At 51.7% G+C, this 27,443-nt stretch overlaps 1 protein-coding gene and 1 long non-coding RNA gene across 2 annotated transcripts in view; both read right to left on the bottom strand.

The window, feature by feature from the left end:
• LOC310712948 overlaps positions 1-27,443 on the bottom strand; it is a 246,776-nt gene that overhangs the window by 68,192 nt on the left and 151,141 nt on the right. The window lies entirely within an intron of this gene.
• On the bottom strand, positions 14,007-14,685 carry LOC310712918 (large ribosomal subunit protein uL13-like). The gene has a single exon (XM_083516372.1). It carries the CDS (start codon positions 14,635-14,637, stop codon positions 14,032-14,034), a length of 606 nt encoding a protein of 201 aa, XP_083372498.1. The 5' UTR covers positions 14,638-14,685; the 3' UTR covers positions 14,007-14,031.

Genomic DNA, 27,443 nt, shown 5'->3' with positions numbered 1-27,443 from the left:
TGTCATAAAGGAATGCCAAATTGTATAAAAAGCACTTGGGGTTTAGTCCCTGTCAAAATCTCAAATTATGTGCAATTTTCTCAATTGTAGCTCTGTTTCTATTTAGTTTCTGCGTCTTTATTTTTAGATCTACCTTCCCAGATTGACAAGCTGCATCTGCCCCTCAATCCCCCCTACAGCTTGTGCAGAAACTGCCTTCTTCTTCATCATCATCATATAGTACTAATACCACGTCCATCTGGCTGGTCCTCCCCAGCCACTCTGGGCAGCTTCCAACAGGATATTAAAAACACAATAAAACATCAAAAAACACAATAAAACATCCAACTTCACCGCTGGACCCACAACTGATCTTGTCTTCTTCATCCACCTTAGCCTGTCTTCGCATGCAGGAGAAGCCCCTAATGCACGTGGGGGTTGAGCCCCATTGCTTCCCCTCACCCGGTTTAGCTGGCCAGCTGTAGCTGCTTAATGGAGCTGGAGCAGAAAGTGCAGCCTCAAATCAACACTGCCAGAACAGCCTTATCTGAACTGTGTGAATGCTTCTCTGATTCTGTCGAAAAAGCTGTGCTGTGTGGGAATGTTCAGGGAGGCAGGAGAGGGTATATTGATTATTAATATCCTTTCTAACCTGCACTAGCAAGTTCTATAACCTAGCAGAGTTTTACACTTCCCTGTTAAACGCACAGCAGCAAGGAAGCTCTACAGAGACTCATCAACTGTTTTGCCCAAGCCTGAAAGGAGTTTGGCCTTGCTATCAGCCTGACATCGTGGGCCAGGACATGGCCAGCACTCCACGCTTCAGCATTGGTGATCACAGGCTTGAGGTGGTGGGCAATTTTGTCTGCCTGGGTTTCCACCACAACCAAAAACCTCTCCATTAACATTCAGCTGGACGAGCGTATTGGCAAGACAGCCATGGCAATGACTCACCTCTCCAAAATGTGATGCTAACAACCAATACCAAGGTGAAGATCTATCAGGTTTGCATGTTGAAGAAGGAGCAAGCTTGCTTTCTCCTGCTCCAGAGGGTAGGACTCAAACCAAGGACTGTTCCATGATGGAACGGTGGACTCTCCTTCCTTGGTGGTTCCCTAGCAGAGGTTGGGTGGCCATCTGTCATGGATGCTTTAGCTGAGATTCCTCCATTTCAGGGGGTTGGACTAGATGACTCTTAGGGCCCCTTGCAATTCTACGATTCTATGACTATTTGAGCTGCTGAGATCATATTGCTATGAGTTTGTGGGCGCCTTGACTCCCCTGAATTCCTGGGTCTAGTGGTTTTTGGAGTTTAATCAATGCTCGGAGTATGAAGATGGGCTGACAGGTGCTAAATTTAGCAGTGTCAAAACACGGGCCCAACCAGTTTTTCTGTGCTCAGAAACTCGCCTACAAGAAGAAGAAAAGGAAGGTAATGCATAAAAGGAAGGTAATGGGTGATTAGCAAAGCAGATACAACAGATGGGTGCGAGCCCCTCCTTCCACGAGACTCTTCCAGAGAGAGAGAGAGAGAGCAGAGAAAAAGGGTCCATTTGTAAAACGCAGCAAGCTGGAGCTGAAGGACAGAGAGCTGTGCCTGATTTCTGCAGGCATCCCAGACTGTGGCCATGGGAGAAGCAAGTCTCTCGTAGAGTGCTAATGCTGTGACCCCTTCCACCGTAGGCTCAGACACCACAATCTCCCTCCAAAAGGGAACACCAGCGCTGAGTAAAGTGCCTGGAATCCTCTGGAGGTTGGAGAGGCCGGTGAAAATGCATAAAGACTGGTTCTTTCGACAATGCATCTCCCTTGGTCTCATAAAAAATATCCGGTAACATTGTTTTGGACAACAAGCAACAGCTGCTGCATGAAGATGTGAGCCTCCTTCAGAAAGGGGTTCCCCTCAAGGCCAAAGAGCCAAAGTTGCCCACATGTGGGGCCCACGAGGGACACCCGGAGCCAGTGACCGGCTGACCATCTCCCCCAGGAGCCAGTGCTGAGCCTGATTCTTTCTGTGGGGTGGTGGAGAAGTGGGAGGGGGCACTGGCTGGGTGAGGGCACTAAGGGCTCCAGGGATGGTGGGAAGCAGAGGGGCAAATGTATGGGGTGATGGGAAGACCTGGAGGCAACCAACAGGGGCCTGGCCAGGTGGGGCAGGTGGGTTTCTGTGGAAGAGAATCCTTGTCTGGATGGCTGGAGCGGCTTCCTCAAAGAAGAATTGGAAGGAGTCAATTCCATGATTTTAAGAGCCCCAGAAGAGCCCCAAAGCAGCAGCTGGATCAGGCCAAAGAGTGGCCGTCAGTTCCAGGATCCTGTTTCCCATTGTTGCAGGAAACCCCCCCCCCATCATTCAGTTTGTACAAACTCGACACACACACACGACATACACGACGCTTCTGTTATAAATTCATAGAAAATCAGCCGTACATTGGATCTGTGCCATTCCACTTTTATTTTACACCATGAAGGAAGGACTATCAAAGGGGGGAGACTTGACACAAGGCAGCCATAATCCCCCAAGCCCACAGCGAGCCCTACCCAGTTGGCATGCCAACATTGATGGTCCTAGACAGAAGACCATCACACTCACAAAGGACCTGCCTATGGAAGTGGATTCAGTACAGACTGAAACAAAGGACAGTGACCAGCCCTTCCCTCTGGGGTCAGGAAACAGTGAACTCCTCTTTGTCCTCTGGAAAGTACTTATGGGGAGGGGGAAAGGAGGAACCGGCCAGGTGACAAGACACTCAGGTTACCACCACAACTCCTCCCTCAACCCCTCCTCTTTGTGATGTGTCAGTGATGTAGTCGTGATGCAGTCTTGGGGGTGTAGCATGGGGGATTAGCAGCTAATAAAAGTTGGGGTTCTCTCTTGTTCAGGGCTTCCATCTTGTTTCTCCTGGTGGCAGGTGGGAGTCCTGTCGCGACAGTCTTCAATAAAGACCAGGCCTACTGGCTGCTGTTTTGCTCTGGGATTCCTGGCTGGTGTCCTTGGGTTTTTTTGTCCAAGGGAGCCCTCAGATTTCTCTGTTAACACCATTGTGGCCACGAAAGCCCACAGGCAGGAGCAAGCTTGTTTTCTCCTGCTCCGGAGGGCAGGACTCGAATCCATGGCTTCAAGTTGCAAGAAAGGGGATTCTGACTAAACACCAGGAAGAACCTTTTGATGGTAAGAGCTGTTTGACAGTAGAACGGACTCCCTTGGGTAGTGGTGGACTCTCCTTCCTTGGAGGTTTTTAGGTAGATAGCCATCTGCCAGGGATTCTTGATCTGTGATTCCTGCATTGCAGGGGTTGGACTAGATGACCCTAGGGCACCTTCCAACTCTAAAGCTGTATGAACCCATCATACGGTATACCTGAAGGAGCGTCTCCACCCCCATCGTTCTACCCAGACACTGAGGTCCAGCTCCAAGGTCCAGCTTCTGGCGGTTCCCTCACTGCGAGAAGTGAGGTTACAGGGAACCAGGCAGAGGGCCTTCTCAGTGGTGGCACCTGCCCTGTGGAACGCCCTTCCATCAGATGTCAAGGAGATAAACAACTACCTGACTTTTAGAAGACATCTGAAGGCTTTTAATGTTTAACAGACCACTGTATTTTAATACTTTGTTGGAAGCCGCCCAGAGTGGTTGGGGAAACCCAGCCAGATGGGCGGGATATAAATCATCATCATCATCATCATCATCATCATCATCACCACCACCACCACAGTGCCAGGCCTTCTGCTCTTCCCTGTTGGGCACAGATTGCTCTGCCCAGCCTCATGCCTTTCTGTGCCCAGTTCTCCCACCTTCCGTTTTCCTAGTTTCCCTCCTACAGATGTTGCGGGGGGCGGGAGGCACGGAGTCAGCACAGTGTATTCCAAAAAACGTTAAAGAGTAGCTTCAGAAAGCAAACCGTTATCCTCCCTCGGCAATGCTTCTTTGGGTTATTTATTTTATTTATACCTAAGTTTCTATGGCGCTCCTCAGCTCTCCAGGGTTTCCCAGAATGCCTCACAAATTATTAGAAACAGAAAGGATGACGATGGAGCGCTAGAATGGCAGAACAAGGGGGACCCAGCGAGGGAGGGCGAGAGCCAAGCCAAAATGGAGCCGGCCCAAGAATTAACCCAGAGCAAGCAATGGGAGCGCCATTGGGCCAAGAGATCCGATGCCTATTTGCTCCAGTTACGCAGAGCAGAGATAGGAGATGTTGCCCCTGGATTTGCAGAACAGCTGCCAGAGATATTCCTGATGCTGTTCAGCGCAGGAGGGGGAGGGAAGCAGACCATGAAGAAAGGCTGCTCTGTCTTCCATGTGAAAGCCCTTCAGATATTGGGAGAAGGCTATCATATCACATCTCAGGGCTTAGCCACAATACTACTACTCCTTTATTACTTATACCCCAGCCACTCTGGGTGGCTTCCAAGAGAAGATTAAAATACATTAGAACATCAGTCATTAAAAGCTTCCCTAAACAGGGCTGCCTTCAGATGTCTTCTAAACGTCAGATAATTGTTGATTTCCTTGACATCTGATAGAAGGGTGTTCCACAGGGCGGGCGCCACCACCGAGAAGGCCCTCTGCCTGGTTCCCTGTAACTTTGCATCTTACAGGGAGGGAACTGCCAGAAGGCCCTCAGAGCTGGACATCAGTGTCCAGGCAGAATGATGGTGGTGGAGATGCTTCTTTGGGTCTACTGGACCGTTTAGGGCTTTCAAGGTCAGCACTTTTGCCCTGCTCTTTCCAGGCACTGGTCTGAGCTGAAACGCACCATGTCCAAGCGTTGCTTCTTTGCCCCGGAGGTTCCCCTGTGGAAAACACTCTTTAATGCTCAATAAGAGCCAATGTCAATGTAGATTTCCTGTGGATTGATTACCGTTTGCTCTGATTGAGCTTTAAAAAGCAGGTTTTGTGGGGGAAGCTCGGGAGGGGGGAGGCACTCAGACATGGTGTGGTCTGACCAAGGCAGAAGAGAGTGTTACTCTGACTTCACTTGATTGGGACACTAGACCTCTGTGGATACAGCCTATGTGGGAATGTTCAGGGGTGCAGGAGAGGATATATTGTCTGATTATAGCCTTTCCAACTTGTGTTAACAAGTTCACAATTTAGCAGAGTAACATTCCCCCTTTTAAACTTGCAGCAGATGCATTTGCTCAGGCTCGCTAAAGCCTCTAGAATAACTGTTCTGGTATTTTCCCTTTATTGCCTCACATAAGGTAGGACACGACACAGTTTTCTATAAAAGTATAAAAATGTTTACTCACACATCATTCTGTTCACAATAGGATCCCAGAAGGCAGACTTAGCTTAGAAAAGTAACATACACCTGGAAACTATCTCATAAGGAGACAGTCCCTTTGTCCTCTCCTGGCTGGAGCCATGAGAGCATCTTTGGCTAAGCAGATGTTGCTTCTTCGATGCATGTGGGGAAAGAGAGAGAGATGGCTGCCCTGCCCTGTGCTTTTGTCATTACCTGCACAGGTGAGGCCACGCCCACCTCTAGTCACATACAGAGGAAGTCTGTCCCAGCCCAGAAGGAAACAGGAAGTTTGCTCTTGTGTTTCACATCCCACAGCCTAAAATAGCATTCATGTTTTTTGCTGCTGCATCACACTGTGGACTCATGTGAATCTTGTGTTCCACCAAGACCCCAAATCCTTTCCACAAGTACTGCTAGTAAGCCAGGTATCTCCCATCCTATATTGGTGCAGCTGGTTCTTCCTTCCTAAGTGCAGAACCTGACCTTTGTCCCTATTGAGAATCATTCTGTTAGTTTGGGCCCAGTTCTCCAATCTGTTTAGGTCATTTTGAACCCCGTTTCAGTCTTCTTCAGCACTGGCTGCCCCTCCCAGCTTGGTGAATGAGATGTCCTGCTCCCCACCTCAAATAAGCTCCGCTGGCAACTGGGGCTGTGTCCCTGTTGCTGCTCTCCAGAACCCACTGAGCTCATTACTCTTGGACTTGAATGCTTTATGCAAAGTGGTTTCCACTCCCCTGAGGAGCTGTGAGCAAAAACCATCTTTCCAAAGTTGAGCTGAAATAATCAAGGGTTTTCAAATTCATGAATCAAAGAGGCATGTTTGTTTCCTCTGGCAAATACTTGAATCCAAATTTATGGCCTTCAAGAATCTCAGTCACCTTCCCTGCCTCTGATTAATTTGCTTGTTTTGCGTTTCACAATCTGCAATTCATAATCTGGGAATTTGCAATTTAATAATTCACACTTTGTGAATCTGCAATCTCCTTTCTTAAAAAAACAAAAATTAGGTAATAAAAGAGCCACGGGGCTCCCAGAGGTTTGTGCTATAGCTGAACCTCTTCGCAACCACCAAAACCTCCAGTCAGGTCGTGATAATCCTAAACTCAGAAATCTGACCCACAGAAAACCCCGCAAATGCAGCAACCGGAACAGGAACGAGTGTTGTCTCCTCTCTAGATATTCAAAGAGAACACAGGCTAGGTCTTGATCATCTGGGTTGTCACTGCAGACAAATATCACTGGGAAGAGGAGGAAGGTGGGTTTTCCTCCAAATGCCACTTCACTCATCTAGACTACATCCAGAACTCTGCTATGGAGCTTCTGGGGGTCATCAGTGGCTGCCAGCTCTGATGGGGGGGGGAAGGAAATAAATGATAGGATCATAGAACCGTAGAGCTGGGAGGGACCCCAACGGTCATCTAGCCCAACCCCCTGCAATGCAGGAATCACAGCTAAACATCAGAAACCTGATCCTAATATTTAGTCAGAAACTTCTTTCTTGTCATCTGAATCCCTGGATTTAGGAACTCCTATCTGGAGCAGCAGAAAACAAGCAGCCCTTTTGGTATCTGAAGATGGCTTTCATGTCCAGGCTGAACATATCCAAGCTCCTTCAACCATTCCTCATCAGGCTTGGTTTCCAGACCCTTGATCTTGGTCGCCCTCCTCTGCCCACCTTCCAGCTTGTCAACATCCTTCTTAAATTGTGGCACCCAGAACTGGACACAGTGTCCCAGGTGTGGTCTGACCAAGGCAGAATAGAGTGGGATTATGACTTCCCTTGATCTGGACACTAGACTTCTAGTTTTGGGCTTTTTTGCTGCTGCATCACACTGTGGACTCATGTTCAGCTTCTGGTCCACCAAGACCCAGAGATCCTTTTCACATGTACTGCTAGTAAGCCAGGTGTCCCCCATGCAGCTGGTTTCTTCTGCCGAAGTGCAGAACTTTATAGTTGTCCCTACTGAAATTCATATTTTTAATTTTGGCCATAGGAGCCATAGGGGCTCAGGCCCTTTCGCCCCCCGCAATAAAATATTCGAGGGGGCTGGTCCCCTCAGAGTTGATGGACATCGCCATTCAAATGGTTTGTGTGTGCCATGTCCTGTGATCGATTATGCAGTGGATTATGCAGCTTACCTGCCCCCACCCATACTTTTATTCAATTTAGCACCCCTGGTTTTGGCCCAGTTCTCCAATCTTTGGAGGTCTTCTCGAATCCTGTTTGGTCTTCTGCATTCACTGCCTCTCCCAGTTTGGTGAGTGAGAAGTCCAGCTCCTCACCTGATAAGGAAAAATCCTGGGGTACTGATTTACTCCACTGCCCAGTTCATTGGGGTGCAACGCCCTGCAGGTCCCTCTGGTCAGCAAAAGAAGGAGACTCCAGCCAAGTTAAAGAAGCAAAACATTGGTCAGTAGACCTGATCTTTATTTGCTGTGTTAACGGGAAAATCCGAGGGCTCCCTCGGACAGAAACAAAGACACCAATCAGGATTACTTGGAGCAAAACAACAGCCTGTAGGCTTGGCCTTTATTGAACTGTTGCAACAGGGTGCTCCCCTCACTTGCAGGAGAGAGGAAGGACCCAGAAAAATGGTGTGCAAGGCCTTATAAAGACTTTTGAAATTGCCACCCTGTAGATCAAGCCCACCCCCAGAAACATCATACATACATCACAGAAGGGGTGTAACCCAAGACCACCCCTCAGATACATCATACCTACATCACAGAAAAGGTGGTCTAAAACAGAACATTTGAATGTTGTTTGCTGTTTATCTCCTGTCTGGCAGGTTCCTTGATTGGATTGCTTGGGGAGCCTGGCCAGTCTTTTGTAGTGATAAATACTGAGTTCCTGGGCCAGGTCACAGGCTCACGCCCTATTCAAACACAGACATACCCTTAAGACAGGATTTGTGAAGGAAAAGACAAGGGGGAGGCTTTTCCATTTTGACCTTGCAGAGAAAAGATTTGGTCAGTTTAGGAATCAAAATGGTTCCAGGTTGGCCTTCCTGTGCTGATCTATGTATGTGCTTGGTTGGTACACTTATGAACATTATCATATATTTAAGAGCATAAAATTCCTATCACAGCTGCAACACACAAAGAGTAGGGTTGCGTGAACCTTTAAGACCTCTCCCCATTTCCCATAATTTCCACCCTCCCTTCCCCACAGGTAGACGGGGTTTGTGGCACTGAGTGGGGGCTCACCTGGGCAGGTGCCACCCACCTGCTTGGGCCACAGGGGGTGGGCCTAAGGCCAAAGAAAAGAGGCTGACCCCATTGCCCAAGCCTATTTCACTGTTCTTCCTTCCAGGATCAAGATCATCAGAAGCGTGTCCAGGCGGCTGGATTGAGGTAAGTAACCAGTCTCTTTGCGTTTTGCCTGGATGGGGCAAAAATACATTTTTCAACAGCATCATCGATGCATCACAAATATGTCACAATGTAGGAGCGTTTGGCATGTAGAAACTTGAGCCCCTCACCCAACCCTGTCAATAACCCCAGGTCCCAACACCTTTTAACTATCCTCTTCCCTAATTAGCAGCAGAAGTATTTACACATCCCCCTGGCAGCAAGGCTTTCCTGCCCTTCTCCTTTGAAAGTATTAGGATTCAATCCAAGACCCCAATGGGTTTGGGTCTGGGGTAAGGGCTGCCCTCAATCGCCTCTGGCCTCCTATTGTGTGGCTAAGTTCCCACCTTGTGGAGGGGAAAGGAGTAAGTCATCTTCCAGAGGAGTCATTAGCCCTTGGAACCAAGGAAATAGTATTGACACATCTCCCTGGCTGCAAGACTTTCCTGTGCTCCTTGGAAAGCATCAGGATGCAATCCACCATCCCGTCTTGATCGCCTCCTGCCTCCTATTATGTGGCTAAGTTCCCACCTTGTGGAGGGGGAAGAAGTATGTTTCCTTATGCTTGAGGGGTAATCGAGTCAGGGGGAGCCCTGGGTTCCCCTCTTCCAGAGGAGTCATAAGCCGTTGGAACCAAGGAAATCGGTCAAACTGTTGAATTTTGGCACTTATGTGAAGCTTCTACAGTTTTCTATATTGGATAGTCAGAGGAAGCAGCACGATTCATGGTATCCGGTTATTGCGACAATTTTATAGACTGTTTTTCTGAGCTGCTTTGCTGTTGTGCATGTGTGGTGCCTATGCCAATGGTCATTATCCTGGCTTTAGTTCGAGGCTGCGATGGGGACTTGGGATTTTTGGGGAGTCTTCTGGCGGCTGGTCAGGCTGCGTCGCTCTCTCTGCTCTCCGGAAGCCACTGTGCCCATCCTCTCTCCTGCCAGGAGTCCTTTCCCAGTTCTGTTCATGGCAGGGATTTCTGGAGACTGGGGAGCCTCATCCCCACAAACTCTGGGACGGCACATTCTGACACTCAGCGCCTTGAAACAAAGCCATCCTGCCCAGCCCCCCTCCCTGCAAACAGGCGGTCTGTTCTTAAGTCCCCCCTCAGCCCCCAGCAGGAGACCCCTCTGTGCAAAACTCCTACAGCTCCATAAACGCTGAGCTATAAAAATGCCATCTGCTTCTTTAGATTCCCCCCCTTCCATCTGGGCACTTTATGGAGAGGTTTTACACCTCCTGCACTTTTACAAGCCCTTTGCAAAAAAACGAGGCAGCTAAACACACCAGGCCAAATGCTGAGATGCAAATGGGAGGGGCGTGGGGGGGCAGGGCTGAAACCTTGGGAGTCCGCAGACGGTCAGAGGAAGGAAAAGCCTGCGCTTCAGACGAGGCAGCATCTTCTTCCTCCTCCGCCAACTGAAAGGCAGGCATCTTGGCATCGGGTTGTGGACAGCGTCTTCCATGCGGCAAAAAGCCCATCAGGGTTTCTAGGGGAGGACAGCTGGCCTCCTCTTCCCCCGCTCCTCCCCGCCTTCTGAGCAGCAGAGACGGCATAGGAGGTTCTGGAGAAAGGGTAAAAATAGCCGCTTATTCCCTGGGCCCCACTGGGGGTCGCAGAAGTGGGGTGTGCCAGGCCTGGCCCGGCAGATTGGGCCCTGTGCTCCACAGCGACCCCTCTCCTCGCTTGCTAGGCTGGGAGGGAAAGGTTGCGGGACCCCCAGCAAGGAAGCGCATTGCTCACATGGCCAGGTTTGCCTCCAGGGAGAGCCTCGTCTCCATGGCGCTGCTCTGCCGGTGGACACACACACACGGCAGGATCCAGAGCGTCCTAGAATGGTGGAGTTGGAAGGGACCCCCGAGGGTCATTTAGTCCAACCCCAAGGAAAGAGAGTCCACCACCTTGTTAGCGGAGAAATCTGAGGGCTCCCTTGGACAAAAAAAAAACAAGGACCCCAGCCAGGAATGCCGGAGCAAAACAGCAGCCAGTAGGCTTGGTCTTGATTGAAGACTGTCGCGACAGGACTCCCACCTGCCACCAGGTGAAACAAGATGGAAGCCCAGAACAAAAGAAGATCTCAACTTTTATTAGCTACTACACCCCTAAGACTACATCATAACTACATCATGACTGCATCACTGACACATCACAAAGAGGAGGGGTTGAGGGAGGAGTTGTGGTGGTAACCTGAGTGTCTTGTCACCTGTCCGGTTCCTCCTTTCCCTCCCCATGATTACATTCCTGAGGACAAAGGGGAGTTCACAGTTTCCTGCCCCCAGAGGGAAGGGCTGGTCACTGTCCTTTGTTTAAGTCTGTACTGAATCCACTTCCATAGGCAGGTCCTTTGTGAGTGTGATGATCTTCTGTCTAGGGCCATCAAGGTTGGCATGCCAACTGGGTAGGGCTTGCTGCGGACATGTTTACTGCCTTGTGTCAAGTCTCCCCCCTTTGAAAGTCCTTCCTTCATGGTGTAAAATAAAAGTGGAATGGTACAGATCAGATCTACGGCTGATTTTCTATGCATTTATAACAGAAGCATCGCGTATGTTGTGTGTGTGTGTGGTGTTTGTACAAACTGAATGATTGGGAGGGGTTTTCCTGCAACACCTTTTGAGGGGGTCCACTCTGTCTCCGCGGCTGGAGATGATCCCAATTGCTGGAAACCTCAAGAGGAGAGAGTGGCTCTTGTGGTCGGATCCTGCTTGTGGGTTTCTCAGGTGGGGTACCTGGTCGGCCCCTGGACCAGAGGGGACGCTGGCTTCATTCAGCAGGCTCTTCTGGTGTACTTAGGGAGACCGAGGCACAGAGGGAGCAGAGGAACAGAAGAGCAGAAGGAGAGACCGGCAGCCGGATCAGGCCCAACGAGGCCCCACCTGGTCCAGCACCCAGTTCTCACACTGGCCAAACACCCAATAAATCCTTTTTGTTGTTGTTTAGTCGTGTCCGCCTCTTCGTGACCCCCTGGACCAGAGCATGCCAGGCCCTCCTGTCTTCCACTGCCTCCCGCAGTTTGGTCAAACTCATGTTTGTAGCTTTGAGAACACTGTCCCGCCATCTCGTCCTCTGTCGTCCCCTTCTCCTTGTGCCCTCCATCTTTCCCAACATCAGGGTCTTTTCCAGGGAGTCTTCTCTTCTCCTGAGGTGGCCAAAGTCTTGGAGCCTCAGCTTCACGATCTGTCCTTCCAGTGAGCACTCAGGGCTGATTTCCTTCAGAATGGAGAGGCACTGTATATATATATAAAAAGCAATGAATTCCTATGCCCCACAAATAACCCAGAGATACATTTTAAATAAAAGGACACATTCTACTCATGTAAAAACAGGCTGATTCCCAGACTGTCTGCCGGCCAGACTGAGAAGCCGATAGGGCCAGATCCGGCCCCCGGGCCTTAGTCTGCCTACCTCTGGTCTATGCAGAGCTCATGAAGCGAGTGTGTCTTTCTGTTCTATGAAGATGGGATAAAATGTGAAGAGGCGGAGGGAGGGAGCCCTCCTCCCCACCGCCATGTGATCCATCAGGGACGTTTCAGTGGCAGGATGATTGAGAGCAATCAGAGCGGGCAGCCCCCTCCCATCCCCCCCCGTCTCCTGGGAGGCTTTCCAGACAAACACAGGGAGTTAGCGGGTGTCAGGATGCTGTCAGCGTCTCCTGGCTGGTTGCCCAGGAAATTATAAAGACGAGGAAAAGTTTCTTACAGTCCTTTTTTTTTAATTTCAGTCTTTACAGAGAGAGGCTATAGAACCCAGCCTCTTGGATAATGGCGTTGTCCCAAGTGAATCTCCACCTGTCCATCTCTCCAACAGCTTCCTCGTTCGTCGTCGTCATCGCCTCCTCTTTGAGCTCTTTGCTCTCCTACTTTTAAGGCTCACCGGGTTCTGGGAGATGGAGGGTCCGGGATGCTTTCTATTGATAACGTGTCAGTCAGGTGTTGTTCTGGCTTTCCCATGATTCCCCCTCTTTCTCCCTCATCTGGCTCTGAGCTGCGACCTCCCTCAACCTCCTATTGTAAATCTATACTGTCTTCCTCTTGCTCCTCCCTGGAAGGGTCAGGATGGAGAGGTAGTCTCCACCATTCCTCCTCTGCCCAGTCCCTGAAATCAGGGGCCGGGTGCTGGGATGCGTCCGGGGAGACGGGGGCATTTTGCAGGCCCCCAGCTGGCTCCAGTCACCGGCCTGCAGCCGGGCGAACTCCGGTACTCGGAACAGCATCAATCAGTGACACAAGACTCAGAGACCTTTAGAGACTTGGCCTGCTCTAATCAGCAGAGTGAGTAACTTCTCACAATGGAAGTGGTGGACAGAGACATAAAAGGTAAAGGGACCCCTGACCATTAGGTCCAGTCATGGCCGACTCTGGGGTTGTGGCGCTCATCTTGCTTTATTGGCCGAGGGAGCCGGCGTACAGCTTCCGGGTCATGTGGCCAGCATGACTAAGTTGCTTCTGGCGAACCAGAGCAGCGCACGGAAACGCCATTTACCTTCCCGCCGGAGTGGTACCTATTTATCTACTTGCACTTCATGCTTTCAAACTGCTAGGTTGGCAGGAGCAGGGACTGAAAAACGGGAGCTCACCCCATTGCGGGGATTCAAACCACCAACCTTCTGATCGGCAAGCCCTAGGCTCTGTGGTTTAAGCCACAGTGCCACCTGCGTCCCGGACAGAGACATGTGTAAGCGTTATTTACAGGCTTTTATTCAGCATAGTTCAGGAAAAAAACATGTCTGCTTCCCTTCGCGTCCAAGCAATACAGCAGTAGCAAAAGCAATATACAAAAGGGAAGTTCCCAGCAGACTGTGCTGGAAGTAAACAGGCATGTGACACACAACAGTCATGCCTGTTCCTTTTAAGGTGGGACGGAGCTATATCCTAACACCAGGACCCCCCTCCAGCAGCACTTCGGAAGGGGCGGATTGAATCATCCCTTACAAGCCACTTGATGAACAGCTGCCCAGATGTTCTTCCCTTTCCACTGCACCAGGTTAGAACGCCTCTCCACCAGCCTCCTCAGCACAGCCCCCCCCCACCTGTCCCTCACACGGCTCCATTAACCGCAACACAGAGGCCAGAAGGGACAGAAGGCAGCCTTGGCTAAGCGGCTCCCTGGAGCTCCTTTGCTGCCGCAGCACCAGGCAGAAGCCCCCCCCTTCACCCCCAAGATTCACACACAACCTCTGTGATACCTATAACGCTGGACTAGATTGTCCTTAGGGGGTCCTTTCTAACTTGTTGGAGGGATTTAGATGAGTAGGAGAGGATATTTTATTTGGGAATGACCCTTCCTCTTGGCATTTGTGAGAATGCAAATACCTATTTTGGCAGAGCAATGTCACTATCTGTATGCAGCTGAACTCCAGAAGCTTTTGGGACAAGGTTGCAAAACCTTCTAGAACAAGTATGATATCCATTGATGCTTTAGGCAGACTTTGGTGGTTTTTTTTATTGTGAATAGTTTTATCTAAACCGGAATGCCAGAATGTTTCAAGATGTCTGTATATTTTGCAGTCTTGCCCTCCACATTTTTCTCTGCCTGCTTTTGGAGTTTCTTCAGTTGCTTCTTCTTTGTGTAATTTGCCTTCGCCTTGTGCTTCTCCTCCAGGGTATCTGTGATGGCTTGGTGCTTCCACCCAACCTCATGGGCAAGGTGACCCAAATAGGCAAACTTGCATGTAGGCTTGAGGTGGACCACTTTCAGAGCTGCAGGGACCCCCATCCTCTTGCGCTTATCGTAAGGAGGAGGGATGCCATCAAAGACCTTCAGCCTCTCCAAGGCATCCTGACCCCCTTTGGTCTTGTGTGGGAGCATTCGTTGCACTGTCCTCCAGACGATCTGGCTAGGGGCACGGAAGTGGTAAGGACCACGGGACGGGTTGGTGTTCATACCCTTACGCAGGAAAGCAAGGTACTTCAGTTTGTTATGGTAGAAGTTGCCAGATACGTTGATCCCTTCACATCGCACGACTACCGCTTTGCGCCCCAGCAAGACTTGCTTCGCCCCAACGGCAGCCAGATGACCCAGCAGGTGGCCACGTCCCTCAATCACCAATACCTTTGGCTCCGCCATGGCTGCTCCTCGGCGGCCGAACGAAACAGACTTAGGCAGACTTTGCTGAGTATTATTGTTTAATTAATTGTACATTGAAATGGAAAAATGATTCTGTATGGGTTTGTATGTGTACTGCTAAAAACAGCATGACATGGAAATTTCCACTGAGTTAAACATAAGTTCTCAGAGAGCCTAACAGTTCAGCGATTAGCTGAGAATGTATCTCTGCTAGCTCTCGGGAGGTGTTTAACTTAGATCACATGAGGTATTCAGCTGCAAGTCTCCATTTTGGGTATGTGAGTTCGTCCTTTGCTCTGAAAGCAACCAAAGAGCAAAGTCTGCAAAACTCTCTCTCTAAGGAGATCAGCCTCAGGCTAATGGAGATTGTTTGGCGAGGCAGAGCTTTAATTTCAGCTCTGGATGAAGTTATCTCATGTTTCTAAGATTGTTGCATAATATCAACAATCTGGATGTAACATTATTTGGTTTATGCTTGTTTTGAAGTAAGTTCTGTTAGTAAAGCTTTTGAACCATATTTTTGGAGTGGACAATTTTTATTTCAAGGAGTCAGTTTTTACTCATCCCGTGGCTTCCAAATGCACCATATTACTAACCGCAATGGACCTGGGCTATCTTCTCCTCTTTATGTTTCCCTCTGAACGAAGAAATCACTCTCAGGCTTTTTAAGTAAAACAAGAAAATATAAGGTTTACTCACATCAAAAGTCTTGCCAGGATTCATCAGTTGCAGTGCTGAAAAATCAGGCAGCCAATAAACTCTGCAAGTCCATAGTCCAGTTCAAAATGGAGTGTGCTTTCTGGAGGAGAACTCACTGGCACCCTGCCAATTGCAGGTAAGACCCAGAGTGAGAGTGACAGGAAGAAGTTCAGATTAAGTTGTTATCTAGCAGTCATGCAATCTGTGATTTGGTTGCAGATCCTCCTACAGAATGACAATTTTATGGTTTGCAGGAGATTTTTAAGCAGAGCCTGGATGTCCACCTGTCAGGGATGCTTGAGCTGTGATTCCTGCACTGCAGGGGGTTGGACTAGATCACCCTCTGGATCCCTTCCAGCTCTACACTTCTATGATTCCTCATATGGGGCACAAATGCCTAGATAGGCTCCTGACAGTAGAGCTGTTCTCCCACTTCCACTTTCCCTGTCTCTCTCAGCCCTACCTAGAGCAGGGACTGAACCTGGGACCTTCTGCTTCCAAGGCAGACACTCTGCCCCTGAGCTATGGCCCTTCTGCTCCTCAGCACAAGCAAGTGAGGTCTCTTCTTCCTTCATAGCTGCTTTATCTCCAGGCCTGGAGCTCCTCAGTTTCCTCTTTGCCATTTCAAACCTGGCCAGAACCTGGGAAGAGACCCACCAACCCAGCAAGGTGCTGCAGTGTGAGCCAGTGTGGTGTAGTGGTTAAGAGCGGTAGTCTCGTAATCTGGGGAACCAGGTTCGTGTCTGCGCTCCTCCACCTGCAGCTGCTGGGTGACCTTGGGCCAGTCACACTTCTCTGAAGTCTCTCAGCCCCACTCACCTCACAGAGTGCTTGTTGTGGGGGAGGAAGGGAAAGGAGAATGTCAGCCACTTTGGGACTCCTTAAACTCTTCTTCTTCTTCTGCAGTGGGGCCAAGCTCTGCTCAACCCCTGTGAGGGCAGGATGCTGGTGTAAAGGGGCCATTGGCCAATCCAGCTGGCTCTTCTGGTGTCCTTACAGAACCTCCAGGTCGAGAGGCAGTCTATGAAGATTCCTGGGGTCTTTTGCCACTGCAGGATCAGGATGCCTCATCCTGGCCTCATCCAGCAGGCCCTTCCGATGTTCCTACATACAGGATGGGGCCAGGTGCTTTGAAGGGTTGCCGGTGACCGATCGCCCCCCATCCCACAAGGTTCCCTTTCTCTGTAGGTCTGAAGGGATCTCCATCATGAGGGTGAAAGCCCACCCACCCAGCCCGCTGTTGCTGTGGCTTGTCTCCCCAGCAGGCCCCACCCAGGAGATGGCTGTCTGTGTCCTTGGCTGGCGTCCGGGTGCTGATGAGCGGAATGCAAAGCCTCCCGTCCCTTCCCTGCCTGAATGCAAATGACGGTGTCGGAGCCCTGCAAGGAAGCAATCTCGCTTTGGGAAGAACTAATTTCAGCCGCGTGCCCATTGCAACAGCTGGCTGGGAGAAAACATACTTTGCGTCAAGGGAGCCCATCTCAGCTACTTAGTCTCGGGCATGTTAACGGAAAAATCCGAAGGCTCCCTTGGACAAAAACAAAGACACCAACCAGGATAACTTGGAGCAAAACAGCAGCCTGTAGGCTTGGCCTTTATTGAACTGTTGCAACAGGGTGCTCCCCTCACTTGCAGGAGAGAGGAAAGGTACAGAAAAAATGGTGTGCAAGGCCTTATAAAGACTTTTGAAATTGCCACCCTGCAGATCAAGACCACCCCCAGAAACATCATACATACGTACATCACAGAAAGGAGGGGTTGAGGGAGGAGTTGTGGTGGTAACCTGAGTGTCCTATCACCTGGCTGGTTCCCCCTTTCCCCCTCCCCATGAGTACTTTCCAGGTGACAGAGGGGAGTTTGCGGTTTCCTGCCCCCAGAGGGAAGAGCTGATTATTGTCCTTTGTTCCAGTCCATGCTGAATCCACTCCAGTATGCAAGTTCTTTGTGATCTTGATGGTCTTCTGTCCAGGACCATCAGGGTTGGCATAGCAACTGGGCAGGGCTCCTGTGGATGTGCTGGTATGCTGAAGGGATTATGGCTGCCCTGTATCAAACCTTCCCCATTTTGTAGTCCTTCCTTCATGGAGTAAAATAAAAGTGGAACAGTGCAAATCCGATGTATGGTTCATTTTCTATGAATTTATAACAGAAGTGTAGCGTATGTAGTGTGTGAGTGTGAGTGTGTGTGAAGGTTGTACAAACTGAATGATTGGGGGGGGGGTTTCCTGCTACAGGGGAGACAGAGCTGTTGTCTTCTTCCTCCTCCTCCTCCTCCTCCTCCTCTTCCTCTTCCTCTTCATCAGCTTCAGCTTCAGCTTCATCTTCATCTTCATCATCTTCTTCCTGGAAAAACAGCCCTGCAGTGAAGAGCAGTTGAGCTTCAGGAGGAGGAGGGGGAAATTCTTGCCCTCTGCCCAAGAGAATTCCACAGCCTTTGCTCACAAGCATGTGTTCCCCTTTGCTCCAGTCATGATGGAGGGGGCTGGGGGTTTTTCCTTTTCCTTTTCTGGCCACCCCCACCCCCACAAACACATTGTGGGGAATGGGAGGGCATTAACCACACTGGCTGCAGAGCTCCTTCCAGGCCCCCCATGGCTCCACCGACATCCCACAACAAGCCTGTTTTGACCCCCCCACAACCAGCAGAACTTTGCTGGTGGAACCTGCCCACTGGGTGTATCTGGAGGGGGGCACTTTGGTGACAAAAGAGCCCCCCTTCTGCCAGTTAGTCTTTGCTTCCGCCTGCCGTGGAGCGTGGCTGTTCTGCCGCATCTCCTCCTTTTGGCCTTTGGCTTTGGGAATGCAGCCAAAGATGGCAAATGTTTATAGAGGCTGCGATTTGGTTTTATGACCGTGGCTGAATTTGCTTTAATATCTGCCCTATTAATTCTTCCCTGTGTTTTGTTAGCTGATGTGCAGTTGCCTGATCTGTGTTTTATTGGATCTGAGATCTTTTGTTGTGGTCCCGTAATAAGGGTCCCCGTCCGCTCTCTGCATTCCTGTTCTGCTCAGAGATCTTTCCTGCCTGAACTTTAACACCACCTTCCCCCATTTCCGGATGAAAACAAAGACAATGGTAGAAATGAGGGGATCAATCCTGCGTCCAGGCTTCACAGCCATGAGTTTCTGAGTTTTGCCCATTCTTGGCAGGTTCTTCTATGTCTCAAGGGAAATGAGCTCACATCCCACAGATCCTTGTGCCGCTCTCCCGTTGTGGGTGGAGCTCTGTCCCTTGGACCTCTTCAGAGCAAAGCTGGAGAAAGAAGACATGGTTTCGTTTCTGAATGACAGTTGCTGGAAGCCTCAGGAGGAGAGAGTTGCCCTCCTGCCTGGATCCTGCTTGCGGCGTTCCCTTTGAGGCATCTGGTTGGGTGCTGGACTAGAGAAGCCATTGGCCTGATCTGCCAGACTCTTCTGATGTTCTTAGAATCATAGAATCATAGAATGATAGAGTTGGAAGAGACCACAAGGGCCATCGAGTCCAACCCCCTGCCAAGCAGGAAACACCATCAGAGCACTCCTGACATATGGTTGTCAAGCCTCTGCTTAAAGACCTCCAAAGGTCTTGTTGTTAGCAGAGAAAGGCCTTGTTGTTAGCAGAGAAATCTGAGGGCTCCCTTGGACAAAAAAAAGGGGGGACACCAGCCAGGAATACCAGAGCAAAACAGCAGCCAGTAGGCTTGGTCTTGATTGAAGACTGTCGCGACAGGACTCCCACCTGCCACCAGGTGGAACAAGATGGAAGCCCCAAACAAAAGAGCCCCCAAACTTTGCTTAGCTGCCAATCCCCATGTTACACCCTCCAAACTACATCACTTGTACATCATGGTTACATCATGAAAGGGGAGGTCTGGTGGCAGGAATCTGAGCATCCTGGACCCTGCCCCATGGTTCCCCTTGCCCTCCACCAAACACCTATCAAGTGTAAGAAAAGAGACATTGACATTTCCCTGTTTCCCAGCCAGGTTTATCACACCCTTTTGTCTCCATCTGGGCTTGTTATTTCTGGCATGGCTACCTGTCTGGCCCTCAGGTATCAGGATGCCAGAGATTATCACTCAGGCAGAGGGGCTGCTGAGTAGCTGAGCTCACCTGTCTATATGAATTTCTGAAGTTTTCCCAGTGAGCCAGTACATAGAGACATTTATCAGTGAATTCTTACATTTGGTATCGTGCAGCAAAGGCCCTTTGAATAGATAGGAAGAAACTGTGATGAAGTGTTTTGTGGGGACAAGTCACAAAAGCGATTGTGCTGACTTTGGTAGTGGGCTGCATGTGCATGATATCTGCTGGAGGGGCAACCCCCCCCCCACCTATACATAAATTCCTGCAACAGTTGAGCACTTTAGGAAAGGGCCCTCCTGTCTCTCTGGGGACAGGTGCGCAGCTGGCCTTGGTGGAGCTCAGGTCCATCCAGACTCCATGTCTAGGCTCCTTCTTGTGGGCACAGCTGGGACCTTCCCTACTGCTGCAGAAGCTCACCTGGAGACGCTGCTTCTGCCCCACAGTAGAGGGCGAGGCTGGAAGAAGTGGGGTCCCAGAGCAGAAGCGTCCCCCTCCCTCTCTCCCACTGAAGGCGCCAGCCCAGAGTGGCTACAAATGTGTGGCTTGTTGTTTATACCCCGTTGTTGTTCCTTGGTGGCTCTGCGCTGAGCTACGGCCCCCATTACCTGCCAGCCCCAGATTTGTAACGGCCTCCGGGGCATTCCGTCTTGTTAATGCTCCTGGTCTCAATCCAGCTATTTGTAAATCTTTCTCCCACAAGCAAGGCTTAAGCAAGGAGAGCTTTAATATGTAACACAATTTTTCTTTTTATAGCCTGTAAAGCAGCTCCTCCGGCGAGTAATGGATGGCACCTGGGACTGTTTTTATGGAGTAAACAGAGATTAAAACCATTCAAGACCCCATTTTTGCTCATTGTTCTGTGCCAGGCGCTGAACTACGTCCTCCTCCCGCAGAGCAGGGAGGGCTCAGCGCGTGAAACGTGTCCGTGGAGAAGCAGCTGCGGGATGAGGAAGGTGGCAAGGGGCAGGGGAAAGAGGCATGTGGGCATCCATCCATCATCTGGGGCGGGGGGGGGGGCGGGTTGGTGGCAAAGAGCAGCCTGGTGAAGCTCTGGCTCTGCCCAGCTGTAGCAGCAGCAGCAAAACCGGGCTTGGGAAGGTCCTGTTCCACAAGCCAAGCCCTGCAATGCCCTTTCACTCGCTTCACTTTTTCATAGAATCGTAGAGCTGGAAGAGACCTCGAGGGTCATCTAGTCCGACCCCCTGCAATGCTGGGGGGTGTTGCTCCAGCCAGGAGGACTTCCTGCCACACCTGGCCTGGAGCATCCTCACCCTGCGTGAGAGACCAGGTAGGTAGGCATGACCCTGGCAGACCCCATAAAAGGGGCTGGTCACTCAGCCACCACCCTCTTCGTCCTCTTGATACCATGCTCTCCTGATACTGATGCCTTTTGCTGTCTGCTGGCTCTCAGCCAGCAGCACATGGGCTTAATCCCCATAAGGGATGAATTAAAACTCTCTTATGTAACTACAAGTTTAAGCCTTCAGGGATCCAACTGTGAACTAGATGTGAGTAAACTTCTCATTGCTTTTAAAGAAGATTGTTGTGTCTTTATTCTGTTTAGGAGGGATAAACCAGGAATACACTCCAATCTGAACAAAGATCGGATTGCTTAAACAAAGAGATTCAAACGAATCTACCAACTAGCTTCCTGCGATATATTGGGGGGTGTCACCCTGCCTCTGACTCACCAGCGTGAGTGAGGAAGGAGACTATTAAATCCATATATCCTCTCCTAGTATCCACAACAGTCCCACAGTCTCTTCCATGGTTGAACAGCTCTTACTACCAGAAAGTTCTTCCTGACTTTTAGTCAGAATCTGCTTTCTGGTAACTTGAAGCCATGGGTTCCGGTCCTACCCTTCAGAGCAGAAGAAAACAAGCTTGTAAAAAGCAGAGAGAATCCTGCCGGACCCTTTCAGACAATGAAACCAAGCGAATGCTCCCGTTCGGACAGGCAGGATCCGAACCGCGAGTCCAGCGCCGCCTTCTCTGTTCTTGTGGAGCCCCCACCTTGGATGAAGCAGGAAATCCCCCCTCCTCCTTTGCTTAGCCCCTTATAAATATATCTTATTAACCCATATAATAAAAACAGCAGCAGCTGCATTATTGATGTGACGCTGCCTCTTTAAAAATGCCCATTTTTAATCGGAATCGGGATTTACGAAGACTTTCCGGTCCTGCTGGATTTAAATGGCTTTGGAGAATACCTCTTGCAAACAAGGGGGGGGGGCTTTGCCTCAGACTTGGGTGGTCACTGCGTGTCCTGTCTAGGCTGTGGGGATGAAGGGCCCCCCCCGGATCCTAGCAAGGGGTCCCACTGAAAACATCCCCCCCAACCTTCTCACTGTACTGGTGGTGTGACAGAGTGGGGCAAACTCCATTATTAGAAAAAATTATCTCATAAAGGTAAAGGTAACCAGGGGACGAAAGAAACATGGCGATTTTCATGCTATTTGGCATGGTTTTATTGTTCATACAAATAATGAAGCACATGGAAGAACAGCACCTGCAGCATATATTATGGTCTGGCTCGTATAAATTCGTCTTATTATTTTTTGATCCATTGCCATCCTGTAATAAAGAAAGCAGAGAAACAATTAATAGCAAAATAGATGCCATAACGAGAAACCGATTCAAATGTGAAGCGGGGGTCTTGCATATACACAGAAATTCCTTGACGGCTTTTTCCATTATCCTGCATTTTATTGATTTTGAATTTGCTTTAAGTCATGTTCTCCTTTTAGGTTGTCTTTGTATATAGGGTTGCACCAAGAATTCAATGAAAATGGTTTTTAAAAAGAAGAAAGGACCGCGCCCCCCATATCACCAGGGGGCCACGAGGAGCCTTAGAATCATAGAAGTGTAGAGTTGGAAGAGACCCCCCCCCCAAGAGTCATCTAGTCCGGAGCTGGAAACCGGGTCCAGGAGAACCTTCAAGCGCTGGGCTTGTTGTCCGGAAGAGGCCGTTTCTGTTGCGCCTGCCTGACATCAATAGGCAGGGAGTTCCAAAGGGGAGGCACCGCCGCCCCACGAGAAACAATCGAGTTCCTACAAATGCGGGACGGGGGTTATGGGGGGGGGGTCACTGTAGCGGAGCCAGTTCCGCCGAGCGAACCTAAGCAGGGAGGGGAAGGGGAGTCCACCGGCTGGAGCCACCTTTTCGTGCTCACGACCCTCAATGGACGGGGATGGGGAGGGGATGCGAGGGGGAGGGGGCTCCTCTCGATGGGAGGCAGGACTCCCCCCCCTTGGCGCCCCCCAATTCCCTTTTGCCACGCGGCGGAGCTGCCCCGTTGCTATTGGGTTTCGGGGAGCCCCCCGTCGTCCTCCCCGAGCGCAGGATCGGACCCGAAGCCCAGCCCGGCCTCCGCAGAGTCGTGGGGGGTGGGGGTGGTTTCCTGCCAACTAGCCGCCTCCCTTCGCACTTATCCAAATTGAATCCCATCAGCCATTTTATTGCCCAATCACCCATTTTCGCGAGATGATTTGGCAGCTCTTTCATCACCGGCGCCCGACTCAACCACTCCGAATCATTTTGCATCGCCTGCAAATTTTTATCTCTTCCCGGCCCGCTCCTCCTTTGATCCCCATCTCGGCACAGCAACCCCCGACTCCCGGCAGTGAAGGGGATCAGCCTGCTCTCGTTTCCTAGAGTCATAGAATGGTAGAGATGGCAGGGGACCCCCAAAGGCCATCTAGTCCAACCCCATGCAATGCAGGAACCTCACTCAGGCGGCCAGCCAAGCTCGGCTTAAAACGACCCAGGAAGGAGAACCCGCGTGTAGCTTGTTTTCCTCCGTTGCTCTTCCACGGAGCAGATCCGTTCAGACGGTGGAGCGAAGACTCGAACTGGGGACCTGAGAAACACCCTTCCTGCACCGCGGGGGGTTGGACTAGGTGCCTCGGGGGTCCCTTCCGACTCTACCATTCTGTGATTCACTAAGGGAGCTGCTGGCGGTGGGTCGCCGCTCAAGATGACCTGGCCTTCCCCACAGAGGGCCCCACGTGCACGCGCGCGTGGATGAGGAAGCCCGGCCAGCGCCCTGCTCAGCCAGAGAGGCCGTGGCAGGCAGGCAGGCAGGAGGAGAAGGAGCCTTTCCAAGCCCCTTGCGCGGGGCTTCCCTTGCGCCCGGTCCAGGGGCTGCGGTCAGGGCAGGAGGTCCGCATTTAACACCTCCCTGCTGGTCTACGCTGGTCTCCCATCTGCCACTGGGCTGAGTTCGAGACCTTTACCTGCCAGGTAGCCTCGCCCGCCCAACCACTTCGACCAGCATCACCGGCAGAGCTGCAGGCGCAGTTGGAAGAACTCGGTGGTTCAGTGTGGCAGCAGCGCCTGACCCTTGGAACTCCCTGCCTCTTGACATCAGGCAGTCGCAGCTGCCAAAAAGAGCCCGCCAAAGAGCTCAACGTGGCGGCTCCTCCTTGTTCTCCTTGGGTTGTCACCACACAACCCGGCGAGGCTGACTGGCTCTGGGGGCTGTGTGGGAATTTGAACCCTGCTCCCCCCCCTTCCTCTGTCACTCTAACTGCGCTCACACTCTGAAAAGGGATTTTGGGGGGGGGGGTGTCTTGGGAAAGTACCTCGCCAGCCAGGAGGCTCTGCTGCCTGCACAGTCGGGGGCGGCCAGGCTCCGGACTCCCACTTTCTGGCACCCCCAGGAGGCGAGGGGGCTCTGGCGCTCGGCTCCCCACGGGCAACTGCTCAGCCACTGTGAGAACGGGATGCTGAACTCCATCGCCGACTCTTGTGATGTTCGTATGGAGCCTCCAGGTACAGAGGCAGTCTATCTGGATTCCTGGGTTCTTATGGGCGTTCGGTCACTGTGAGAGGAGGCTGCCGGACCGGATGGCCACCAGCCTGATCCAACAGGCAAACATTGGCCGCTGGCCCCCCATGCCGTACCCTCCCCTAGGGAACTGGTCAGCCTGCTGCGGGGTGGGGCGGGCTGGTGGAGCCACACCCCTGCCGGGACTGAGCCCGCGGGCACCCCGTTGGCCAAGCCGGTGGAGAGTCTCCCTCCGAGCCTGGGCTCGACTCTATGGAGCCTCTATGTATCCCTCCCCGCCCCCGTCCTTCGGGCCCCTTCCCGGTGTGTCTCGTTAGTTTGCCCAAGCATGAAAGCATTTGAGCTCCTTTGAATCTCCTCGGCTCAGGTTTCGCTCAGAGTCTTTTCCGAGAGGGGGAGTCGCCTTCCTTTCATGCCAGCCCCCCAGGGACCCTCCTCCGTCTTGTCTGCCTGCTGCCTCTTTGGTCGAGGCAAGGAATAGTTCAGCCGGTGAGGACGGAGGATGGAGGCGTCGGGCGGGCGGGCGGGCGGGCGGGGCGCTCACCAAAGACGCAGCCACCCCCCCCCCACCTTGGCTTGCAAAAAGGATCTCTTCCTGCAAACGCACGGCTTTGTTCCCTTGGAATGGGCTCTCTGGGGCAGACGGGGGTTGGACAAAGAGAGCCCCCCAGCCAAGAATTCCCAAATGCCCCAGGAAGCAAAGCTAAGGAACAAATCGAGGTAGATCTTTCCTTCCCAGTCAGCGTGGAGGCCGGTTCTTGTGCCGCTCAAGCAGGAGGCGAGTTGGTCCCAATAGCTGCGTGTGTCTACACAGGCTGGCAGCCGCGGCTCCGCAGGGCTTCAGATGGGAGGCATTCCCAGCCTTGCCACTGGGGACCGGCCCTGCGACCTTTTGCCACTTGGCGAAGAGGCCCGGGACTCATCGGCTGGGGAGCCCAGAGACAACGCGCCCCCCCCCCAAGCCGACTCCTGAGAAAGTCACCTCCATCTCGAGTCTGGGCACGCATTTCCCTGCAAATGTCAAATTCCGAGTCTGAGGCCGAGCTCCCTGCATTTCCCACAGAATATGGAGAGAGACATTATTTCTGACTTAATGCGCAGGCTGGGCAGGGACCCCCCCCCCTCTTTTATAGCCTTTTTAACATCAAAGGGAATGACCTTGTAGCCTCCAATATAATCCGGCGATAAGCTTGTCATATCAATGAGACGCGGAGTTCTCAGGCACAGGCTGCTCAGCAACGGAGACAGCCCTGCCATTCTGCAAGCCCCCCCCACTCCTCGCGGCACCCCCCCCCCAGTTCCCTCCCTCCCCTCCCCCACCGCCTGATGGGCCTGGATCCCTCCCTTGACAACCCACTGATGAGATAAGCTCCGGGAAGAAAGAGATTCAGCCTTCAAGCCCGCGTTGATGGAGGAGGAGTGTTGGCGTGGGAGGGGCAGGACGCCCCCTCCCCAATCTGCCAGGAGGGAGGAGGAGAGAAGAGGCTCGAGGGCGGGGGGACATTTCCTCTGGGGGAACCACCTCCTTCAGCCACGACAGCTGCAAATGGCCAGCCCCCCACCCTAATGACCCTCCTTTCCCTTTTCCTCCTGGTATTTATGTCGATTTGGGGGGTCTTGGGCCCAGTAAGTGGACAGGAGATTGCTGCACTGGTCAGACGAGCTTCTTGCAAGACAGGGACTTCAGCTGGCCTTCGAGTGACCTCATCAGCATGCCAAAAGAAGTTGCAAGAGGGGTGGGCCTTCCCTCCACCTTTTGGCCACCACCTGGCTGCAAGGTAGGAGAACAAAAGCCTCTGGCCAGACTGATGGGAGACAGCAGAGCTGGAGCTGGAGGCACAGACAACTGCTCTGTGCTGGATCCAAAGCTACGAGTGACCGAGAAGGAGGATCTGTTGGGAGTGTCGATGCTGCGAGCCCCACTGTCCTCTGCTCAAGTTGTATCTGTGTGGTGTTGCAGGAATTTATGGATAGGTTGGGGGGTGGGTTGCCCCTCCAGCAGATGTCATGCACATGCAGCCCACTACCAAAACCAGCACAATCACTTTTGTGATTTGTCCCCACAAAACACTTCATCACAGTTTCTTCCTATCTATTCAAAGGGCCTTTGCTGCACGATACCAAATGTAAGAATTCCCTGATCAATGTTTCTATGAACTGGCTCACTGGGAAAACTTCAGAAATTCCTATAGACAGGTGAGCTCAGCTCCTCAGCAGCCCCTCTGCCTGAGTGATAATCCCTGGCATCCTGATACCTGAGTGCCAGACAGGTAGCCATTCCAGAAAGAACAAACCCAGGTGAAGACAAAAGGGTGGGATGAACTTGGCTGGGAAACAGGGAAATGTAAATGTCTCTTTTGTTACACTTGATGGGTGTTTGGGGGAGGGCAAGGAGAACCATGGGGCAGGGTCCAGGATGCTCAGATTCCTGCCACCAGACCTCCCCTTTCATGATGTATGAGTGATGTAGTTTGTGGGGTGTAACATGGGGATTAGCAGCTAATAAAAGTTGGGGTCTTCTTTTGTTCTGGGCTTCCATCTTGTTCCACCTGGTGGCAGGTGGGAGTCCTGTCGCGACAGTCTTCAATCAAGACCAAGCCGACTGGCTGCTGTTTTGCTCTGATATTCTTGGCTGGGGTCCTTGTTTTTTGTCCAAGGGAGCCCTCAGATTTCTCCGTTAGCAGTGGGAATACACGCATATAACCTCCAGGCACGACTCTGCCTGCCGGCCTTTATTCCAGGGAAAGTGGACCTCCTGGGCAATCGCTGGATTCCCTGCAGCCTGCTTGGAAACGGGGTGGGGTGGGGTGGGGTGACAGTATCTTGCAGGCCCCCTCTCTGTGGGAAGCAGCTGGCCGGCAACTGGCTCCTGAGCCTTGGCTGGCGGCGACTCTCTCCTCTCATGACATCCACAATACTGGGGCGGATGTTTTATGAACTGGCTAATTGCAGCAATTTAACGGTGGCTGCGCTTACACAGTGGAGTTATTGTCCCAAAGTCAGCTGAGATGTGCTCCCCCCGCCCCCCAGAGGCAGAACCGCCACCACCCGCCGCTCGAGAGCTGTTAGGCAGGGATCCCTTGCACCACAGCGACCCACGTTGTCCCAGAGTCCATCCTGCTCCTCGGCAGTAAACCCGGCAGACAGCCGCTGCCAGATTACAAGCGCAGCCCATGTAATCTCTTCAGCTCTGCCACTCACTGCAAATCGGATTCACCAGCCATTGCCCCCCCCCCGAAAGGGGCCTGGGAA

Source organism: Podarcis liolepis, assembly GCF_965112155.1.
Source record: "Podarcis liolepis genome assembly, chromosome: 7".
Classification (NCBI taxonomy): domain Eukaryota; kingdom Metazoa; phylum Chordata; class Lepidosauria; order Squamata; family Lacertidae; genus Podarcis; species Podarcis liolepis.
This window is presented reverse-complemented; position numbering and strand designations above follow the sequence as displayed.

Bases quoted from the DNA above. Each gene is read 5' to 3' on its own strand.
- LOC310712918 (XM_083516372.1), bottom strand. From the start codon at position 14,637: ATGGCGGAGCCAAAGGTATTGGTGATTGAGGGACGTGGCCACCTGCTG.